Below are 18990 nucleotides of genomic sequence, written 5' to 3'. Positions count from 1 at the left end.
ATAATAATAACTAGAAATGCAATTCCAAGGAATTACCAGTGCATGAAAATGCTAAAGTTGTGATGTAAAATATCATGTATAGTTAAAACAGATAATACAGAGATGGTTATTACGGTGATGCTAGGATAGACATGGTGGTTGCATAGCTTAATAAAAGTTGATAGTTTAAAAGTAGACTGTTTAAAAGCTGAATGTAGATAGTTGTTGATTGTTTTCATGCACTGTAATAAGAAGTTGTTGTTGCCTAGGAAGAACAGTACAGTGCATTTTCATGCACTGTAATAAGAAGAAGGTGTTGCCTAGGAAGAACAGTACAGTGCATTTTCATGCACTGTAATAATAAGAAGTTGCCTAGGAAGAACAGTACAGTGCATGCACTGTAATGAATATTAAAACAATGTTGAAATTACAACCAAACTAAAGATCAACGTGATTTCAATGGTATTTCAATTGATATTCAACCTTAATATGGCAAAATATTGGGAAATTCATAACCTGCTTTATCTACAGCCAGGATTAATTTGGCTAGGCCTAGGTATGTCTGGTTTAGGCTACACAAGTTTGGTGCAAATGGTTAAAAATAAAGCATTTTGGACATTATTTCTGCTTGGTACGCAATTTAATCTTAAAAAGACACTTGAATGATAAAGAAATAACAGGTTGTGAAAAAAAATCACCCTATGTGGTTGAAAAAAAAAAGTTGATCCTCTACACATCTTTAGCCATGTTTTGCTATTTTTGTCCAGAAATAGGGTGAATATGTTGTCAAATGTCAAAAATAACCATTCCATTCAATTCCTGGGGTCAGAATTGTATGGGAAAATGTGTTCATTTGTCTCTGTATGTTGTTTACTTCAAATGTTATGCCACTTTCTATATCGTTTTTTTGATTTTTCGGGTTCAGGTCGGGTGCAGCAAAGGGTTAAAAATGAAGCCTTTGGGACATTATTTCAGCTTGGTACCTGGCAGATTCTGAAAATAGACATTTTAAGGATTAAAAAAAATCAGGTGGCATAAAAAAAAAGCCGAGGGGTGCGGGTGGACCCCTATTTCCATCTAGACTATTATTTTTGTTGCTATCAAATGTAATTTAACGCAATTTGTTGGCTAACTTGCGTCGCAACCTTTGTAGTTCACTCCGTCGTTCCTGGATTTGGTGTTTCTAGAAAGGGTAGTTCGAACTCTCAATCGCCTCTTCTTCTTCTTCTTCTTCTTTTCTTTTTAATGGCGGTTGGCAAACGACTTTTGGAAGCATTACCGCCACATACCGAAATGGAGTGTGAGTCTGGATATATTTAAAGCCTAATAATAGCTAATAAAAAAAGAAATAAGGAAAGGAATTACTATATTCTTCTAATCAGACCAGTTTCTTCCAAGAAGTGAAACAAAAACCTAAAACAAACTCGCCTGATTTTTTTCTGAAGAATTGCTTTTATTGGTTCACTTTCTAGCTCCTGGATGAGTTGCTGTCTCTCCTGGTTAAACTTATTACAGTATTCTATAACATTCTCTACAATCTCAGCAGCATCACATATGCTACACATTCCATCAGCATGCTTTTTTAAAAGAAATAAAGTACTGGCCAAACCAGTATTAGGCTAGTGACAAATGGTCAAAAAGGGCTTTAGTTTTTGAGATACCCCTTTAGTATTTGAGATACCCCTATAGTAGAACTAAACTCAACAATGTTTTTCCTCATCTCTAAGGTCTCCCATTTATGAAATGAATTCATATGGTAAATATAGATCAGCACTTACCTCATGTAACTTACCTAGCAGTAACAATGAATTTGTCAACATTCTTTTCACCACTGATAATGTGATTTGGACCTGAGATTTTGCCAGTGTTTTTTTTTTCTTTTTCTTTCATTTTGGACACCTCATGTACATTGAGTGACAGAACACCCTAATTTGTCATACTATATTTACACATTTGGTATTGTTGGGATTCAGTACAACCACACCTTTCCCACAAGCCATCATGTTTCTACGATAATCCCTGGTAAAGCAGCCACAAAGTAAATGAAAACATTCTGCATAGATATTAATTTTTTGCATGTCCGCTTATTATAGGTATGTATTTACATATCTATTCATTCTATACATCAAGATATTCACATCTTCCTTTTCTAGTAGGTAAAGCAACTCCCTGACTACAAACATGCCAAGTTTCAAAGCTCTCAGAGCTTGTGTGATTTATCTGCAGTAATTTATATGCCTTAACTCCAATATGGACAGGCCATATTTTAGTCCTTTTTTGGTTTTGGGGTGTATAACAATATCTGTTAATTTAACAATCTTAGCAGTAAAATATGTTTAGCCAAGAATCCATTTCATTTATGGAAGACCTTAGAGATGAGGAAAAAACATTGTTGCATTTAGTTCTACCTCTGGTAGGGGTCTCTCAAAAATTTGGGGCCATTGTCACTGGTCTATATGCCCAAACCTCATTCTAGAGATAATGTTTTCCTCATGAACTCTCAATCGCAAACATGGACGCAAAGTTTGGTCGTTTGAACTACGGCCCCTGGGCAGTCGCACTCGTGTCGTTCCTTGGTAGTTCCAGATGGTGTCTGCAGCGCTTAACCAAAAATCACAACAGCCTAACCAAAAACGAAATAGATGTTTATCTTCTGACTCAATGATTGATCTATCCTGTAGCTTTATTTTCATTAAGAGACTGACTCCCCTACTAAAATCAGCACAGTGATACGTCCCCTTAGAATTATAAGGTTCTATCTGACATTTTTGTCAAAATTGAGTAATTTACATATTCTTATTCTGTCACACCTTAAGAAGATGAGGTGAGGTGTTTCTTGTAGTTGTATGCATTTTTGGACATTATATCTGAAGAGGTTTGTTTCACTTAGCAGTATAACTCTATGGAATTCTAAGACTTTGAAGCTCAATATCTCAGAACTACTCAGAACGTAGATAGAACCCTATAAATCTAATGGTGTAGTGGCTAAAGCAGGTGACTTGTCCCAGCGTTGCACTGTAGGTTCGATTTTCTTATGAAGTGAGATTGTCCTCTTGCTTCTCGCTACCTGCAGGTTAACTAGTGTGACACGTGGATTCAATTGTTTTTGACTGATGTCATGTACCTATTGGTCTCTAGATGCAGAGTAACTATATGCATAAATATTTATTGTCAAAACATATTGTTGTGTCTCGTAGGCCTACTCTTGTGAAAATGAAATGAAGTGAAAATGAGGGATAGAATAACTCCGGTCGAGTGCGCAGAGCGCCGACGCGCTGCCGTTAAGCCACGAGATTGTTAACAAAACTTGCAATATCCTACCTTGAAATTTGTGTAGGCTATATATTTTTTTCCAACATAGATATTTAACACAAATAATGACACATATTGGTCGGCTTAAGTCAGGTGTTTGATAGGCCTATGCTTGCAATAGGTTTAGGTTTTTGCTAATGGCAATGACAATGCCAGCATTAATCACTCGTTTTAAATGAAAATGTCGACATAGGCCGTGGCAGAGAATTTCTAGGGGGTAGGGTATTACACGTTGCCAGTGTCTCCAACAATGATATGTATCGCTGCATCATCAACAACGTTGTTGGAACTGGTGTTCAAACGCCGGAGGTAGCGAATTGCGACACAGGTAGGCTACGATGCTTGAAACAGGTGTAGCAATGTCGTTGTTTGGTAGCAAGTTGCGCCGTACCACGGTGGTTGAGCTAAGTCGTTGCTAACTTTTCTAGAAACGAGCCCCTGTACATTTTTTGTGATTATCTGCGAAAATTTTAGTTTTGCGTGAGCTCGCTATAGGCTACGTGTTGATTGTTTAACAGGCTGCGTCAGCATCTATTAGTCAGTAACAGAAATTACACGTCAAAGATATGTAGGCCAATCTGGCCTTTTAGACGGCTCCTGTTATATTAGACAATATGGTCGAATACCGGTAGCCTAACCTATTGGAGAACTTGAAAGTGTCCATTCAGTCTAGGCCTATAATTTTGCCGAATAGGCATGGCCGTATAGGCTAGCTACCATAGGACACCGTCATGTCCTCGGTATTTTTTTCTTCAAGTTTCGTTTAATTTATAGTGTGATGTGTGTCGAACGCAACGCAGCTCACATGAACTTCAAAATAAACTTGACGTCTTGTTAATTTCTGCCAGTAGCCTAGGCTAATCTTAATTTGCCTGACCAAAGGCTGTCACAAAGTTAACGGTTGGAAAGCCAGCAGAAGTTGAGCAGACAAAGAGAAGCAGGGAAGGTGAGAAATGTAGGCCTAATGGTTGAATACAATAAAGATGTAGGCCTATAGCCTATAGGACTCAATGAGATGCTAACCTGTAATGAAAATGTTATGTTGAAATTCAGTGGAGATGCAGTTAGCTAATCTGCATTGAAACCGAAGCTATATCAATGTTATATAGGATGAATAATTAATGTTGTGAAGGATAACCTCCTAGCGTTTTGGGGTGCCCAAAATGGCTAGCGACGCCCCTGACCTCGGTATTTGAAGAGTCCTGGCTACGGCCTTGCGAATAGGCCTACGCTATTTCCACGTAGACTACTAAAATTGTCATCTAAAGACAGGTTGTTCTCAAGGAGGCTAACAAACTCCCTTGTTCATTCAATCAATAAGAAAAAGGAGGGTTAGTTAATAATAAAACATAATCTCTCTAGGATTCTGCATGCGCGCGCAAAAATGTGCCTGTATGCTTCTACAATAATCATAACCTTGCTCATTACCCTACATCCTAGCAAGGGGAACATGTTCTCTTGTTATACATTCATACACCATATTTCCAGCAAGTAAATCATTATACATGTAAAGTTGATTAAACATCTTAAATGAGTACATCACACTTCTTTTAAACAGTAATAAGTTTTATTTCATTTATTTTAGGAATCTGATTTTATAGACTACCTGCATATGTCTAGGGTATTACCTAATGACTGTTTTTAAAATCTTTTTTTAAAGAATCTCTCTTAAATTCATTTCACATACATTCTCATCATTCTTTTTTTAAATATTCATGTAGGCTATTTTATGCAACATCCCATGAAACAAAATGGACGAAAATACAAACAAAATACACATCTCTTCTGAAGGTAGTGTAACGTCATCTATGCCTTGGCAACATCAATATAGCCAGCATTTTTCTGTCATCTAATTTGCTGAGGTCTGGATACTGTCGTGCTACGGTACTTTTGGAAAGTAAGCTAGTATAATATTATACAATCAAATAAGGTTACCCTCAGTTTTTTTTTCTGAAAGATGGTATTACAATAAATGGTCAGATAAATGTCATAAGCTGCCCACGTCTGGTTTTCTATATAGGCTACCCGATAATTTGAAGGTATTTTTTTATAAGGGTTGACTAATCATCCTCGTGACACAGAGCCTAATTCCCTCACCAGTATTCCTTCATCGTGCTGATGGAGAGTGAGCTAGCTTTCTCTGTCCCTTCATCGTGCGAATACTGTCCTTCCTGAGATTGTCAGGTCTAAGAATGTTAGGTTTTCTCTACTTATGACATCAAGTAGCCTGGCCCTACATGCATCATATCTTCAAAACATCTAGTCCATTTATAGCCTATTTGGCTTTACAGAACCCAACATTTGATAAATTAATATTTTGAGAAATCCAAAGGGATGGATACAGAGGTTGACCTAAAGCAAAATGCTGGTCTGAATTATAGTACATTTATTTGTGTCATTTCATGTTTTATTTCAAATGGACTATTAGACTCCCGATGACGAAGCTGGTCATGACTTGCAAGAATGATAGAATATGCTATTGTAGGTTTGGTGTTGATTCCACGAGAGTGCGAGCAAAGGCTATCAAAAATGCAATCATTTGAGCTCAATACTCGGTGAATATTTTATAAGGCTGTGTGCCCATATTGTTACTCTGCTCCTTTTTTCCGCTCTGCAAATGATGCAAATATGCTGGAGTAGGCTATTCAATGAAGACAGCGCGCTGTTGTAACGCAAATCCAGCCGTCACGTCTGCAAGACATAGATATCCATTTGCGTGTAGGCCTGTGTCTTTTCATCAGCGATTTTCCAAGATGGATGTTTTACTCGTTTTTACTGTTTTGTATGTTGAATTTATTCTCTTGTGTGTTTATTCTGTTTTCTTCTCTTTATTTGTTTGGGAGATGGGGTGGGGTGGGGGTTAAAACGCAAGCCATGTCACCAGAGTAGAAAAGGCCGTTAGAAGCATAGCAAGGCCAAACGGTACGGGTGATGTAGACGCGCCATTCCCGCCACCGCAGAGTTCAAACATATTTCCTGGGTACTCCAGATTTCTTGACTGCTTTTTAAGCTTCTCCCAGAGATCTGTCGCTCCCTCTTGGCAGTCTGCAAGCGCAGTTGTAGCACACGAATGGAAACCATCCCAGTATCTGTAAGCCAAATGTTAAACAGACTCTGATTATTATATTTTAGGCCTATTACTACTAGGCCTACTACAAGCCTACTACTACTACTAATGATGATGATAGCCTAATAATAATAATAATAATAATAATAATAAAAACATCTGTAGGCTATATCAAATTGAACAGTTACGATCTGCTGCAATTTTAAGACATGATTCACACAGTCTAGGAAAAAGTAGGCTACTAAATCTGTAGAAGATATTTAATTTTATATAAGGCTATTGACGAGACTATATAATTTCTATAATGTCAAGATTTTAATTAATTTTCTTACTTACTTATTTTTTTCTAACGAAATAATTCTCCACCTAGATTTAACAAATGATATTACCTGTTGCGAATCATCATTATCATGTCACCAATTTATTATATTGCCAATCAAAATGTATTAGCCAACATGTTCTTTGTGGCATTGATGTAGGAATTGGCTTTTGCCCTAGGGTTTTTGATCTCCCTATCCGCTTGCGCAGGCAGAGTCCAGGGACATGGGAAACCCTTAACGGGTGACCCTAAGAGAATCTTTCGCATCATGTGGCTTTTCCGCACTCTCACTCCGCCCCTTCTCTTATGCTACCCCCCCCCCCCGCCCCGCCCCCTCCACACACACACACACACAGAGAGAATGCTCGCATGCACTATCCATGTCCTCCTTATTCCTTTTATGGTTCGAATATCTTGATAAAGGAAATACTGAAATGAATCCTTCATGTGACAATCCCCACACGTCTGATGTAATCCGTTTAAAGTTGACATCATATCAGCACACATCCTGCTTTTTTACTATTAATTGGTTGGATCGAAGACTGTTACAGCACACAAGTGCTGTTGATACTAACGCTACATCCTTCTGGAGCCATCTGGCTACTCGCTGTCTTGAACCCCCGCCTACCTCATGTCTAATTCGGTGGGGTTTATTTAAATGTTCAACTCACCCGCAGATGGTCTGGATATTCTGCTTCTCGTCCAACTCCTGTGGATAGTTGGCCATATTTTCTCCAAGTTCAAGAAGGCAATCAGAGAAGCCTTTGAATACTGTTTCACATTTCCCTGCTGCCCTTACTGCCTGCAGTAGATACGCTGTGAAAACAGGATGGTGAGGAAGACAATGGAGGTGAGAAGGAGAACATTTCCAGCCTAACATAGCCTACAGTACGTGTATGTGTTACACTGCATGTCATGCATCCACTAATATGCAAATAGATCGTGTGAGACCAAACACTATTCTATGCCATAGCACAATAGACCACAAATTCTAATAGACCACAAATAGAAATGAGGGCAAACCTGCAAACCTGTTGTTGTTTTGTTATATACAAATGTAGTTCATGCCACCCTTACAGTCATAGCCACATGGACAATGAGGTAATCCTCGTCTGACTGTAGTATTGTATAAAGAGGGTGGGATCTACCTTCACGTGTATGTGTGTGTGCACGCGCGCACGGATAGTGCGTGATTGAATGAAATATGATAAAACGTGCCATTCCCATGCATGTAAATAGGCGCGGTTTCGGCATACTACTGGCATTCTTTGCGAAAAACAAGACATCGGGGATGCTCTGTCTTATTTGGCCACTCTAACTCATTTTGGAGAAAATTAACACGGCGATTCTCGGCGTGGTTTTCCTGCATGGTTCGTTGAGCAAATAATTCCGTCAATTGGTCAATGGCCATGATGTCTCTACTTGAGTAGGCTACCCTACGAAGCATAAAGCTTGCAAAGCTGTTTAAACGTCACTCTTTTGTTGATAGGGGGAAGACAACATGCATTATTTCGGTTTTGACTGATTTTGGCCTGCCTATTTGAAATACACAGTAGGCTGCAAATATTAAATTTTTGAAAGGTAATTTATGAATGAAATTATACAAAAAATCTAAAAAGCATAGCTATACGACTAATATAATAGACATTTCTTTCTCTTTCATTGTCTAACTGGCATCATTCATCTTTTCAATTTGCATGATGTCACACACATAGGCAGACCAGGCTATACCAGAAAATATGCTGCATAGTTCTTATGTAACATGGTGTCGTGATCAGTCTGCCTCTGCTTTGTAATTGTAATCAGTCATGACAGCGTTGATTAACAGGGAAAAAAATACTCCCGAATATTATTCATGTTTCTGTTAAATAATGAATAATGAATTTAACGAATTCCCCTATGTAGCCTAGGATAGCCACCAGGATCTGTGAATGTTGTCTCTATAGTGTATTTTCTCTATGTGACAGATATAGCCAATAAGATAGACGAATGCAATCGTTGTGGATGTATGGTCTATATAGGCTACTGAAAGTAGTTTCAAAATATCATCTAGTATAATATTTCAATCGAGTTGGTCATAGTGTTTTTGTCCAACAAACCATCGGGCATCGTCACAATTTAAAGTAATAAACACATATTGTTTCAAAACAGATTCACTACTCTGAACGATGTATTGGTGCAGAGACAAAGACATCAAGAGTAGCCTATCCATTTCAACCCATATCTAGAGCACAGATTATTACAGTTTTAAGACAGGAGAGGAGAATGCTATAGTGGATCTCATGAAGCCGCATGTTTGATTGAAAAAAGCAAGAGGGGACTGCCTCATATAAGCTACAATAGTCTTTTTATAGATGTGCTGTAGGTCTATGTAGCCCAGGATCCCATCTAGACATTTAAACAGTAGGTTTTCACACAAAAATGTTTGAATCCCGACCATATTATATGAACCAATATCCCTAAAAAAAATAGTAGGCCTATAATGTCCCATATTTGTGATATCCACACTTTTAGTATTTCTACTAAAATGTAATTTCATTTAACTTAAATTATTCATTCACGAATAATTTGTTATTGGGGAAATTGAAGGAACCTCTACAATGGACACTGTGGTTTGAATAATTGATGCCTCCCAAGCCACGTCCTTCGGATTATTGAGAGGGGAAGGCAATCCCATGCCAGCAGCAATAGGTCGTGCATTATTAGAAGGAGAGACCCATTTCTGTAAAGACTGACAGGACATGAAATTGGTCCTGAATAAATAATTTTTAGATCAGATTTTAACCGTGTTGCAAGCGTTCGGATTAAATGTTATGGGAATATCCTCTAGGTTTGAAGGGATTTCATAGAATTTAGGTGCTGTAAAGTGACAAAAACCACAGGCTGATTTTCGCTTAAAAAGCCATCGGTGAATATGATACCAGGCTATTCAGATCATTCCAACACGATTGCTTTGCTGGCTGTAGTTTTAACATGGGGCTTGTTGAACACAACTGATTAGGCTAATAGGCTACAATACAATAATACAATCATCCCCTTGAACAGAGGGTTTTAGAGGATTTTCACGTTTCTATGAAATGGCGTAGCCTAGGCCTATAGGTACATTTTCAGTGCAATCAGCAAAGTATTGAAATCGCAGCAACTCACCTATCTGGACAGCAAGAAACAACAAGATATATCTGCCCGTCAATGTTAATCCCATCCTACGTGGTGTAAAACCATTGGGGTATAGCCTACCGATCTTAAATTGTTGGGAGGAAAAATTATCGCCAAGACCCAACATTGAACATTACTGTCAACTTGGAGCAGTGATTCACGGAATCTTCCTCTGTTCTGCGCGCACATTGAGGCACAGAGGAGGGAAGTGGTGCACCCCGTAAAGCGAGGGCGGTGATGCCTCGCTTTTTTTACTCTCTCTGCTTCACGCCCACGTCGCGCGGTTGACGTAAATGTGATTGTTGGACTCCCCTTTTCTCCATTTTCTCACTTGCTAGACAAGACTACCCCCCCACCACCACCAATGTTGTTTCAAACCCCTACCAACCAGTGGTGATTAAAGAGACTGCGGGGCTATCCGCATCTAGGTCACGGGCACGCGTGAACACTGAAGACCTCACTGCAGTCTCTGGAGGTGCAAGCCTCTCTGTGGCCGCAATTATGCCCGCAGTGGCTGATTGGCACCTGGAGTTCTGTTCGATAAATTCCATCTGTTTTGCCTTTTCTTTCCCATAGTCCTAGTGTTTCATAGGCCCATTGGTGAAAAACGAAATTGAATTAGACTGTGTTGCCTTTTCTACATCTGGGTTTCCTTCCACTGAGAAACACTCAGGTAGGCTATTGCTATAATTGTGATGTGACCTCGATATTGGCTACAATACATTTTAGTAGGCTACAAATGTATTATAGACAACTGTAGGACCACACCAAGGATAATCTGCAATCTTTGATCACGAAATCCATAACGGGAGCGCTTCAGGATGGTCAGGACAGCCTAGGCTATGTGATGCAGGAGGTCAGGACAGCCTATAGGCTACGACGAGGAAGCTGCAGATAAAAAGATAAGTCTATCGAAAGCTATCAGCACGATTCAACTGCGGAATCTTGCCCCCCCCCCCCCTCCCCTCCCACTCATGTATTTCCCTCCTCTGTTTTTTTGTTTGAGCATCGTGACATTGAGGGATAGGACTTTGCTTTCCCCCTCAAGATTAAAATGGCTCACTGATAAGAAATGACTGTTAAAAACTGAGCGGGGGCAAGTTGCATAGGAACGGATGTAGGGTAAGGAACACTGCGATGAAGCACTTCTGTAAAAAAAGTAAAATCTTGTCCAGTCCCACGGTGACGTCAGCAGAATTTGTAGCGAGCCAATGATTTTAATGTCTTTTTAATGGCTCCTTTTTTTCGCCACTCTGGCATAGGGCTTAGCCTACTTAGTGGAATACTAAGAAGTTTCCTTGGACTTGCAGAAGTAAGCTATACCTGCGCTTACCAACTGGCCATTTCTGGATTCCATGGCAGGAAGGCTCTATCCAAAACCCCGTTTCAACAGTATCGTGTCCTGCTAGTCTACATCCGATTAGACCAATTTCCAGAAAAATACTTCAACCAATTAAGCTTCGACTTTAAACCATCTAAATCGCCTTTAGCCTACATGTAGGCATTTACATATCTGTAAATCTAATTTTGACTAGTCAAAATGTAATATCTTCATGAGAAAATATGTATAGTAACATGTTGAAATTGTTTAACAGATTTCTTAAATGAACATTTACACACGTCAAAGTATTGTGGCAATAATTGTGTGTGTTAGTTGGGTAAGCTTTCCATATAGTCTGAGTTCACCTAGGCCTAGAGAGGTATCATTAAGTGACTAAACCCTTTGCAGACTGAGCAAACTGAATATTTAAGATGGTGTTAAACACAATTAATACATTTTAGTGCATCACACATTATTTTTAAACAATATTTTCAAAAATCAGCCTCCAAAAACATGAAAAAATCAGTTTGTCAAGATCTTATTCCCCCCCATTTCTGTTGTAGACAGAGAAAAAACATTTTAAACTGTTCATTTAAAATATCTGTGAATCAAATATATGTTAGCAATACATATTTTCACATGTGTAAATTACATTTTGACACCTAAGCTATATGCCCAGCTTCAATGTTATGGACACAACATGGCATCACTCACTTGTCATGTTACAGTGACATCTGATTTGACATTGTGGCAATATACTATAATATGTCTAATTTATAAACTATACTATATGCCTAGGAGGACTCAAATTAATGTCTAATGTATAACCTACTCTAATCATAAAAGAAGCATTATCTCCACCATGTGGCAATGAATAATTTCAGTTCAAATAAAATTTGAATAATTTTCAAATAATTTTAAAATATAGCTGCAAGCGGGGATGCAGGGTCTGAGCACCATTGGTTACACATGGCATTTGGTCCTCCAACAATGCACTCACATGTGATGTGTGCATCAAATGCATGTGTCTGATGTTTGTGCTAGATTTTATGACATTACATTGGAAGCACTAATTGGAAGCACTACATGCAGATGGCACTTAAGTAGATACATAAACAATTCTGTGTTAGAATATAAGGCATAACTACCACAAGTCTGCTATCACATACTACATTAATATAATCTGTGAAGACCACACTTTTTAAAGCTTTTTGCACCCAGATGTATACTGCCCACCTGTGGCGGCGCTATAAAGAAGCAGTATGCAGAAACTCAATGTGGCATAATAATGATGGAATGAGGCTGCTGCTTAAAATGCCACAATGGAGCAGTGTTTGTAAGTGCTGATGTCCTGCTGTACTCAGGAATCTCATGTTCAGAAGTTTGTGTAGACTAACTGAGTCATCAAAAACAGCATAATTGCAAGTGAACCCTGCAATGAGTGCGGTTAGGTTCACTTCGAGAATGTGGAACCATTGGCGTTTCAGTTTATAGGCTAATATCTGAACACTCCTTTTGTGCATTTTGGAACTCTGACTGTTGTCATTTTTTATTGTATGTGTTTTGTCTTGTATTTGCTTGTCTTTTGCTATGTTTTGTATTGTGTTATGACCGTTTTTTGTGTCTTGAATAAAGCATAAAGTATTTATTCTTTTTCCGCTAATGATTTTCCCATTTTGTTGATAAGAGAAACCACTTTCACTGCCAGTTTGAGTACATCTAAACAAACACACAAACAGACAACCCACACACACCAAATGTTTTTTTCCCTCAAATATTTTACATTGGTCAAGTTTGTTTTACTCTTTGTTGATGAGGGTTTACCCGTAATCACTCCATATCAAAAACACATTTGAAATATAGCCGCAAGCGGCAATGGCGGGCCCGAGCACCTGCGGGCCGCAACCCGTGACATGTTGGAATCCAACAAAGCACCGACGTGGTGCGTTTGTGAAATGTACATATTTGATGCATGTGCTATTTGCTTTTGTATTTTATTTTCTGCCACATTTACTCGCTTGGCCAGGTGGGGGCGTAATGCAAGGCAGGCCCATTTGGTGTCATCATAATCATAATATATTAACCTGAGAAATTTCAGACCATTCATTTTCAGCAAAGAACATTTCTGATACACTTTTTGGCCAGATGGTGGTGCTATGTTAGGCATTGAAATTACACATGTGAATATCATCACAATAATGATATCCAAAATGTTTGTACACTTTCAGATCAATCACTTAAGGCATTGTCCATTTCTGGCACATTTCCTGCTTGACCAGGTGGTGGCGCTATGCCAGACAGGCCCATTGGGTGTCTGGATATCCTCATAATCATAATATCTATTAACCTGAGAAGTTTCAGACCATTCATTCAAAGCATAGAACATTTCTGGCATATTTCCTGTTTGGCCAGATGGTGGCGCTATGCTAGGCCTGTGAATTATGCATGTGAATATCATCACAATAATGAACATAACCTGAGAAGTTTCAGACCATTCATTCAATGCACTGTGATTTATGACACATTTCCTCTTTATGTGGTGAGATATTAAAATCATATCAAATATATAACATATCAAAAATCCCTTCGCAATTTAACATCAGTGACATCTTGGCATAATGTTTGCCAAATTTCACATGAATCTGACAAACCGTCTAGGAGGAGTATGTTCAAATTGATCATGTGAAATCAGCATAATTGCCATTCTTTCTGTTGCCAGTTGGTGGCGCTATGCTAAACATGCATTATGGGCACGTGAATATTATCATTAACATGGTCTTCAATGACCTGTAAAATTTAAAACATTACAAGCCATGCATGGTGAATTATGACACATTTATTGTTTATGTGGAAGGGTATTAAAATTAATAATTTCGCTTCACAATTTATAATCAGGAACATCTCGGCGTCATGTATACCAACTTTGACATGAATCGGATCAACCGTCTAGGAGGAGTACGTTAAAATTGATCATGTTCTCAACGCACAAAAGCTCAATTACCTCACTTCCTGTGGGCGTGGCTAATGGCATGTTAATACAAAAGTTGTTTGTTTTTGGAAGTTACATACACCCACCAAATTTGGTGTGTGTATCTAAAACTATATGCCAACCACAAGTCACAGTGACATAAGGGGCGCTATGGAGTTCCTGGGCAGCGCCGATTGCCAAGCTTTTATCCCTGTCTATTCACTGTATCACTTGATGTGTGTGCCAAATTTCATGCGTTTTCACCCATGGGAAGCACCTCTTTTGGCATCATGATTCATGACATATTTCATCACATATTAGTCTGCACAAAATCCCAAATACCTCACTTCCTGTTGGGCGTGGCTAATGCATTGTACATACGAAAGTTGTTCATCTTGGGGAGATACACACACCTACCAAATTTGGTGTTTGTAGCTGAAAGTATATGCCCACCACGGGATCAGCCATCTAAGGGGGCGTAAGGGGGCGCTAGCGAGTCTATGGGCCATACCCGGGGCCAAGCTTTTTTACCTAGCTGCTTTGTGTGACACCTGATGTGTGTGCCAAATTTCAAGAGTTTTCGACCATGTTAACCACCTCAAAAACAGGAAAGCAAAAAAGTAGAATAACAATAATAATACTCAATAATAATAATAATCCTTTACAAAAACAATAGGGGCCTTAAGCCCGGCCGGTTACTTTCGGGCCTAATAATAATAATCCTTACAAAACAAATAGGGCCTTAAGCCCTTGATTACTCGGGCCTAAATATAGCCATAGCGGCAATGGCAGGCCCGAGCACCTGCGGTTTTAATTTTCTGGCAACCCGAAATGTCGGAATCCAACAAAGCACCGACGTGGTGCGTTTGTGAAATGTACATATTTGATGCATGTGCTATTTGTTTTTGTATTTTATTTTCTGCCATATTTACTCGCTTGGCCAGGTGGGGGCGTAATGCAAGGCAGGCCCATTGGGTGTCATCATAATCATAATATATATTAACCTGAGAAATTTCAGACCATTCATTTTAAGCAAAGAACATTTCTGATACACTTTTTGGTTGGCCAGATGGTGGCGCTATGTTAGGCATGAATATTACACATGTGAATATCATCACAATAATGATATCCAAAATGTTTGTAAACTTTCAAATCAATCACTTAAGGCATTGTCCATTTCTGGCACATTTCCTGCTTGACCAGGTGGTGGCACTATGCCAGGCAGGACCATTGGGTGTCTGGATAGCATCATAATCATAATACCTATTAACCTGAAAAGTTTCAGACCATTTATTCAAAGCATAGAGCATTTCTGGCACATTTCCTGCTTGGCCAGAAGGTGCCGCTATGCTAGGCCTGTGAATTACGCATGTGAATATCATCACAATAATGATATCCAATATTTTATAACGTTTCAGATCAATCACTTAAGGCATTATCCATTTCTGGCACATTTCCTGCTTGGCCAGGTGGTGGCGCTATGCCAGGCAGGCCCATTGGGTGTATGGATATCATTATAATCATGATATCTATTAACCTGAGAAGTTTCAGACCATTCATTCAATGCACTGTGATTTATGACACATTTCCTGTTTATGTGGTGAGATTTTAAAATCATATCAAATATATTTCAACATTCAAAAATCCATTCACAATTTAACATCAGCGACATTTTGGCATAATGTTAGCCAAATTTCAAATGAATCTGACAAACCTGTCTAGGAGGAGTATGTTCAAATTGATCATGTGACATTAGTATAATTGTCATTCTTTCTGTTGCCAGTTGGTGGCGCTATGCCAAACATGCATTATGGGTATGTGAATATTATCATTAACATGGTCTTTAATGACCTGTGAAATTTAAAACATTTCAAGCCATGCATGGTGAATTATGACACATTTATTGTTTGTGTGGAACGGTATTAAAATTAACAATTTCGCCATTTTGTCAAATTACAACATATCAAAAAAAGGCTTCACAATTTAGAATCAGGAACATCTCAAGTCATGTATACCAACTTTGACATGAATCGGATCAACCGTCTAGGAGGAGTACGTTAAAATTGATCATGTCCACAACGCACAAATTCTCAATGACCTCACTTCTTGTGGGCTAATGGCATGTTAATACAAAAGTTGTTTGTTTTTGGGAGTTACATACACCCACCAAATTTGGTGTGTGTATCTAAAACTATATGCCAACCACAAGTCACAGTGACATAAGGGGGCGCTAGTGAGTCTCTGGGCCATACCCGGGGCCAAGCTTTTTTACCTAGCTGCTTTGTGTGACACCTGATGTGTGTGCCAAATTTCATGACTTTTCGATTATGTTAACCACCTCAAAATATTTGCCAACCACGGATCAGTCACCTAAAGGGGCGCTAGCGAGTCCCTGGGCCCGCCCAGGGTCAAGCTCTTGTACCTAACTCAGCGATCGTGACACCTGGCGTGTGTGCCAAATTTCAAGAGTTTTCGACCATGTTAACCACCTCAAAAACAGGAAAGCAAAAAAGTGGAATAACAATAATAATAATAATGATAATAGTGAAAAATAATAATCCTTACAAAAACAATAGGGCCTTGCGCCCTTCGGTGCTCGGGCCCTAATAATAATCCTTATAAAAACAATAGGGCCTTGCGCCCTTCGGTGCTCGGGCCCTACCCTAATAATCCTTACAAAAACAATAGGGGCCTTGCGCCCCAGCGATGCTCGGGCCTAATAATAATCCTTACAAAACAATAGGGCCTTAAGCCCGACGGTTATTTCGGGCCCTAAATAATAATAATAATCCTTACAAAAACAATAGGGCCTTGCGCCCTTTGGTGCTCGGGCCCTAATAATAATAATAATCCTTTCAAAAACAATAGGGCTTCGCACCTCTCGCCTTGCGCACCGTCGGTGCTCGGGCCCTAATAATTTGAATATGTCATAACAGTATTTAAGTGCTTTTTAACGCCATTGGTTAACATTATCAATTAAAGCAACCCCCCACACTAAACATTGTAGAAGAAGGCAGAGAAAAAAGCAAGAAAAAAGAGAATAAAGCTTTTAAAGGAACCGTATGTAAGAAATGTATTTCAATTAATCATAAAATGGCCCTAATATGTCACTAGACATTAAGAAATCATGTTCATTTTAAATACTTATATCATTGACAACAGTAGTCCGGCCAGGATATTGTCATTTAAAAAGTGAAGTTGCAGCCCTCAACTGATGTTGATGTTGTGTTTTGTCATGTCATGTTGTGTTTTGGCCTGATGTGCCACCCTCTACCTATCTACTAATTACAAAGTCAGTAGTGTTTCGGCATCCGGGTTGGCAACCTCAAGTCAGGGGGGAGGGGGAGGGGATACATCGCTCTACCAGTTTTGGCCACAATCTTACATATGGTTCCTTTAATTATGTCCAAATTCATGCACATTTTATTATTTGTGTGAAAACTTTTCCAAAAATTATTGTCTTAGCTTACATAAAATCATTGGTAAACCAAAACAGTGATATTGTGGGCTACCATATTTGAGTTGCATGAGTAATGGAGATTTCTAAAGATTGCTCCAGACCACTCTTACCAACGAACGGACGTACAAAACACATTCGTAACAAAGTACCTTTCTGGAAATACGTGAAAATGTTAAGGTAGAGGTTATACGCTACGTAGCGTTAAGAAGGCTTTGAGAAACCAGCTGCGGGACACTGGGTTGATGTCACCAGGGGCCTCATTTATAAAGCGTTCTTACGCACAGATTTGATCTTAGACCGTGCGTACGCTCAAATCCATGCCAACGCTCAGATTTATAAAAAACGTCTTTGACGTGGAAAAGTGCTTATCTCCGCGTCAGGTTCAAACTTGACGTCGCGACCATTTCCTTGTGGTAATGCCGGGGTACTGCAAGTAATCTTAGGTCTAAGTGCGATCAAAATTCCAAGACCAACGATCTCATGTCTTTCTTTGTCATATGCATGATCAATATCAGAAGATTTTTAAAGACGTTTTTGGACGCAGCTTAATGTTTCATGGTTTAGCATAAAACTGCTAATGAGAACTATAGCCCACTTAAGAAAGTGAAAAACGTATAGCTTACTAATTTTTATAATATCTAAAAAAAACACCAAGACCTACGATAGAATGATTGAAACATTCTTACAGGTGATCTAGTATATTTAGTGTTCTCACCAATCTAATATTGACCATAAAATGTCCAATTGCCCTCGTTTAGGAGAGGAAAAGTACAATTGTGCCAGGGATGTAGTGGTAAAATAAGAGGTGGGTGAACTATGAATTCTGCAATCTCGGTGAGGTGGACTGCGCCATGCGATATCTACATCCTACACTACATCCTAATTTGCGCTCATAGGCCTATTCCCTAGCCTGGCGGACCATCCTATATCATTGAAATGTATAGTCTGGAATCGAACCATTTACCTCGCTTAATCCAAGGGGCGGGCAGAGAATTGTCTTTCAAACTGCCTAGGCATGCAATAGGCCAGCGCTACGACCATATCCGTATCCGGTCGGCAAAACGGCAAATACATCCTTCTTCGAAAGGAATTACTTAAGTGCATTGTGTTGCTCAACTTTCAACTTTCAAAGAAAAGCACAAGTCCAACTCCTCCAACGCCGATTCAAACAACCGCTCTTCGTTAGCCATAGCCACCTTCCTTGTTGTTCACCGTCACAGGACTGTCGTTATCCTGTTAAGCCCGCCTTAAGGCGGCTCTAACAAAATAGAAGCTGTGATTGGATGAAGTCCGCGGCGTCAGCCAATAGAAATCCCTATGGTTTGATACTAGACGTACAGGCTGAGCAAATTAATTTGCCGCTGCTAGGGTGCGTCTAGATTTCTAGGCTACCTATTCCCAGCTTCGT

The 18990-nt window shown here is 39.2% G+C and overlaps 1 protein-coding gene across 1 annotated transcript; it reads right to left on the bottom strand.

Moving 5' to 3' along the window:
• Positions 1–4852: 4852 nt before the first annotated feature.
• On the bottom strand, positions 4853–10163 carry nrn1a (neuritin 1a). Its single transcript, XM_048265726.1, has 3 exons — positions 9825–10163; positions 7349–7493; positions 4853–6380 (listed from the first exon to the last, which is right to left on the bottom strand). Exons 1-3 carry the CDS (start codon positions 9958–9960, stop codon positions 6152–6154), a joined length of 510 nt encoding a protein of 169 aa, XP_048121683.1. The 5' UTR covers positions 9961–10163; the 3' UTR covers positions 4853–6151.
• Between the last annotated feature and the right edge of the window lie 8827 nt (positions 10164–18990).

This window comes from Alosa alosa, chromosome 16 (genome assembly GCF_017589495.1).
Source record: "Alosa alosa isolate M-15738 ecotype Scorff River chromosome 16, AALO_Geno_1.1, whole genome shotgun sequence".
Lineage (NCBI taxonomy): Eukaryota > Metazoa > Chordata > Actinopteri > Clupeiformes > Clupeidae > Alosa > Alosa alosa.
This window is presented reverse-complemented; position numbering and strand designations above follow the sequence as displayed.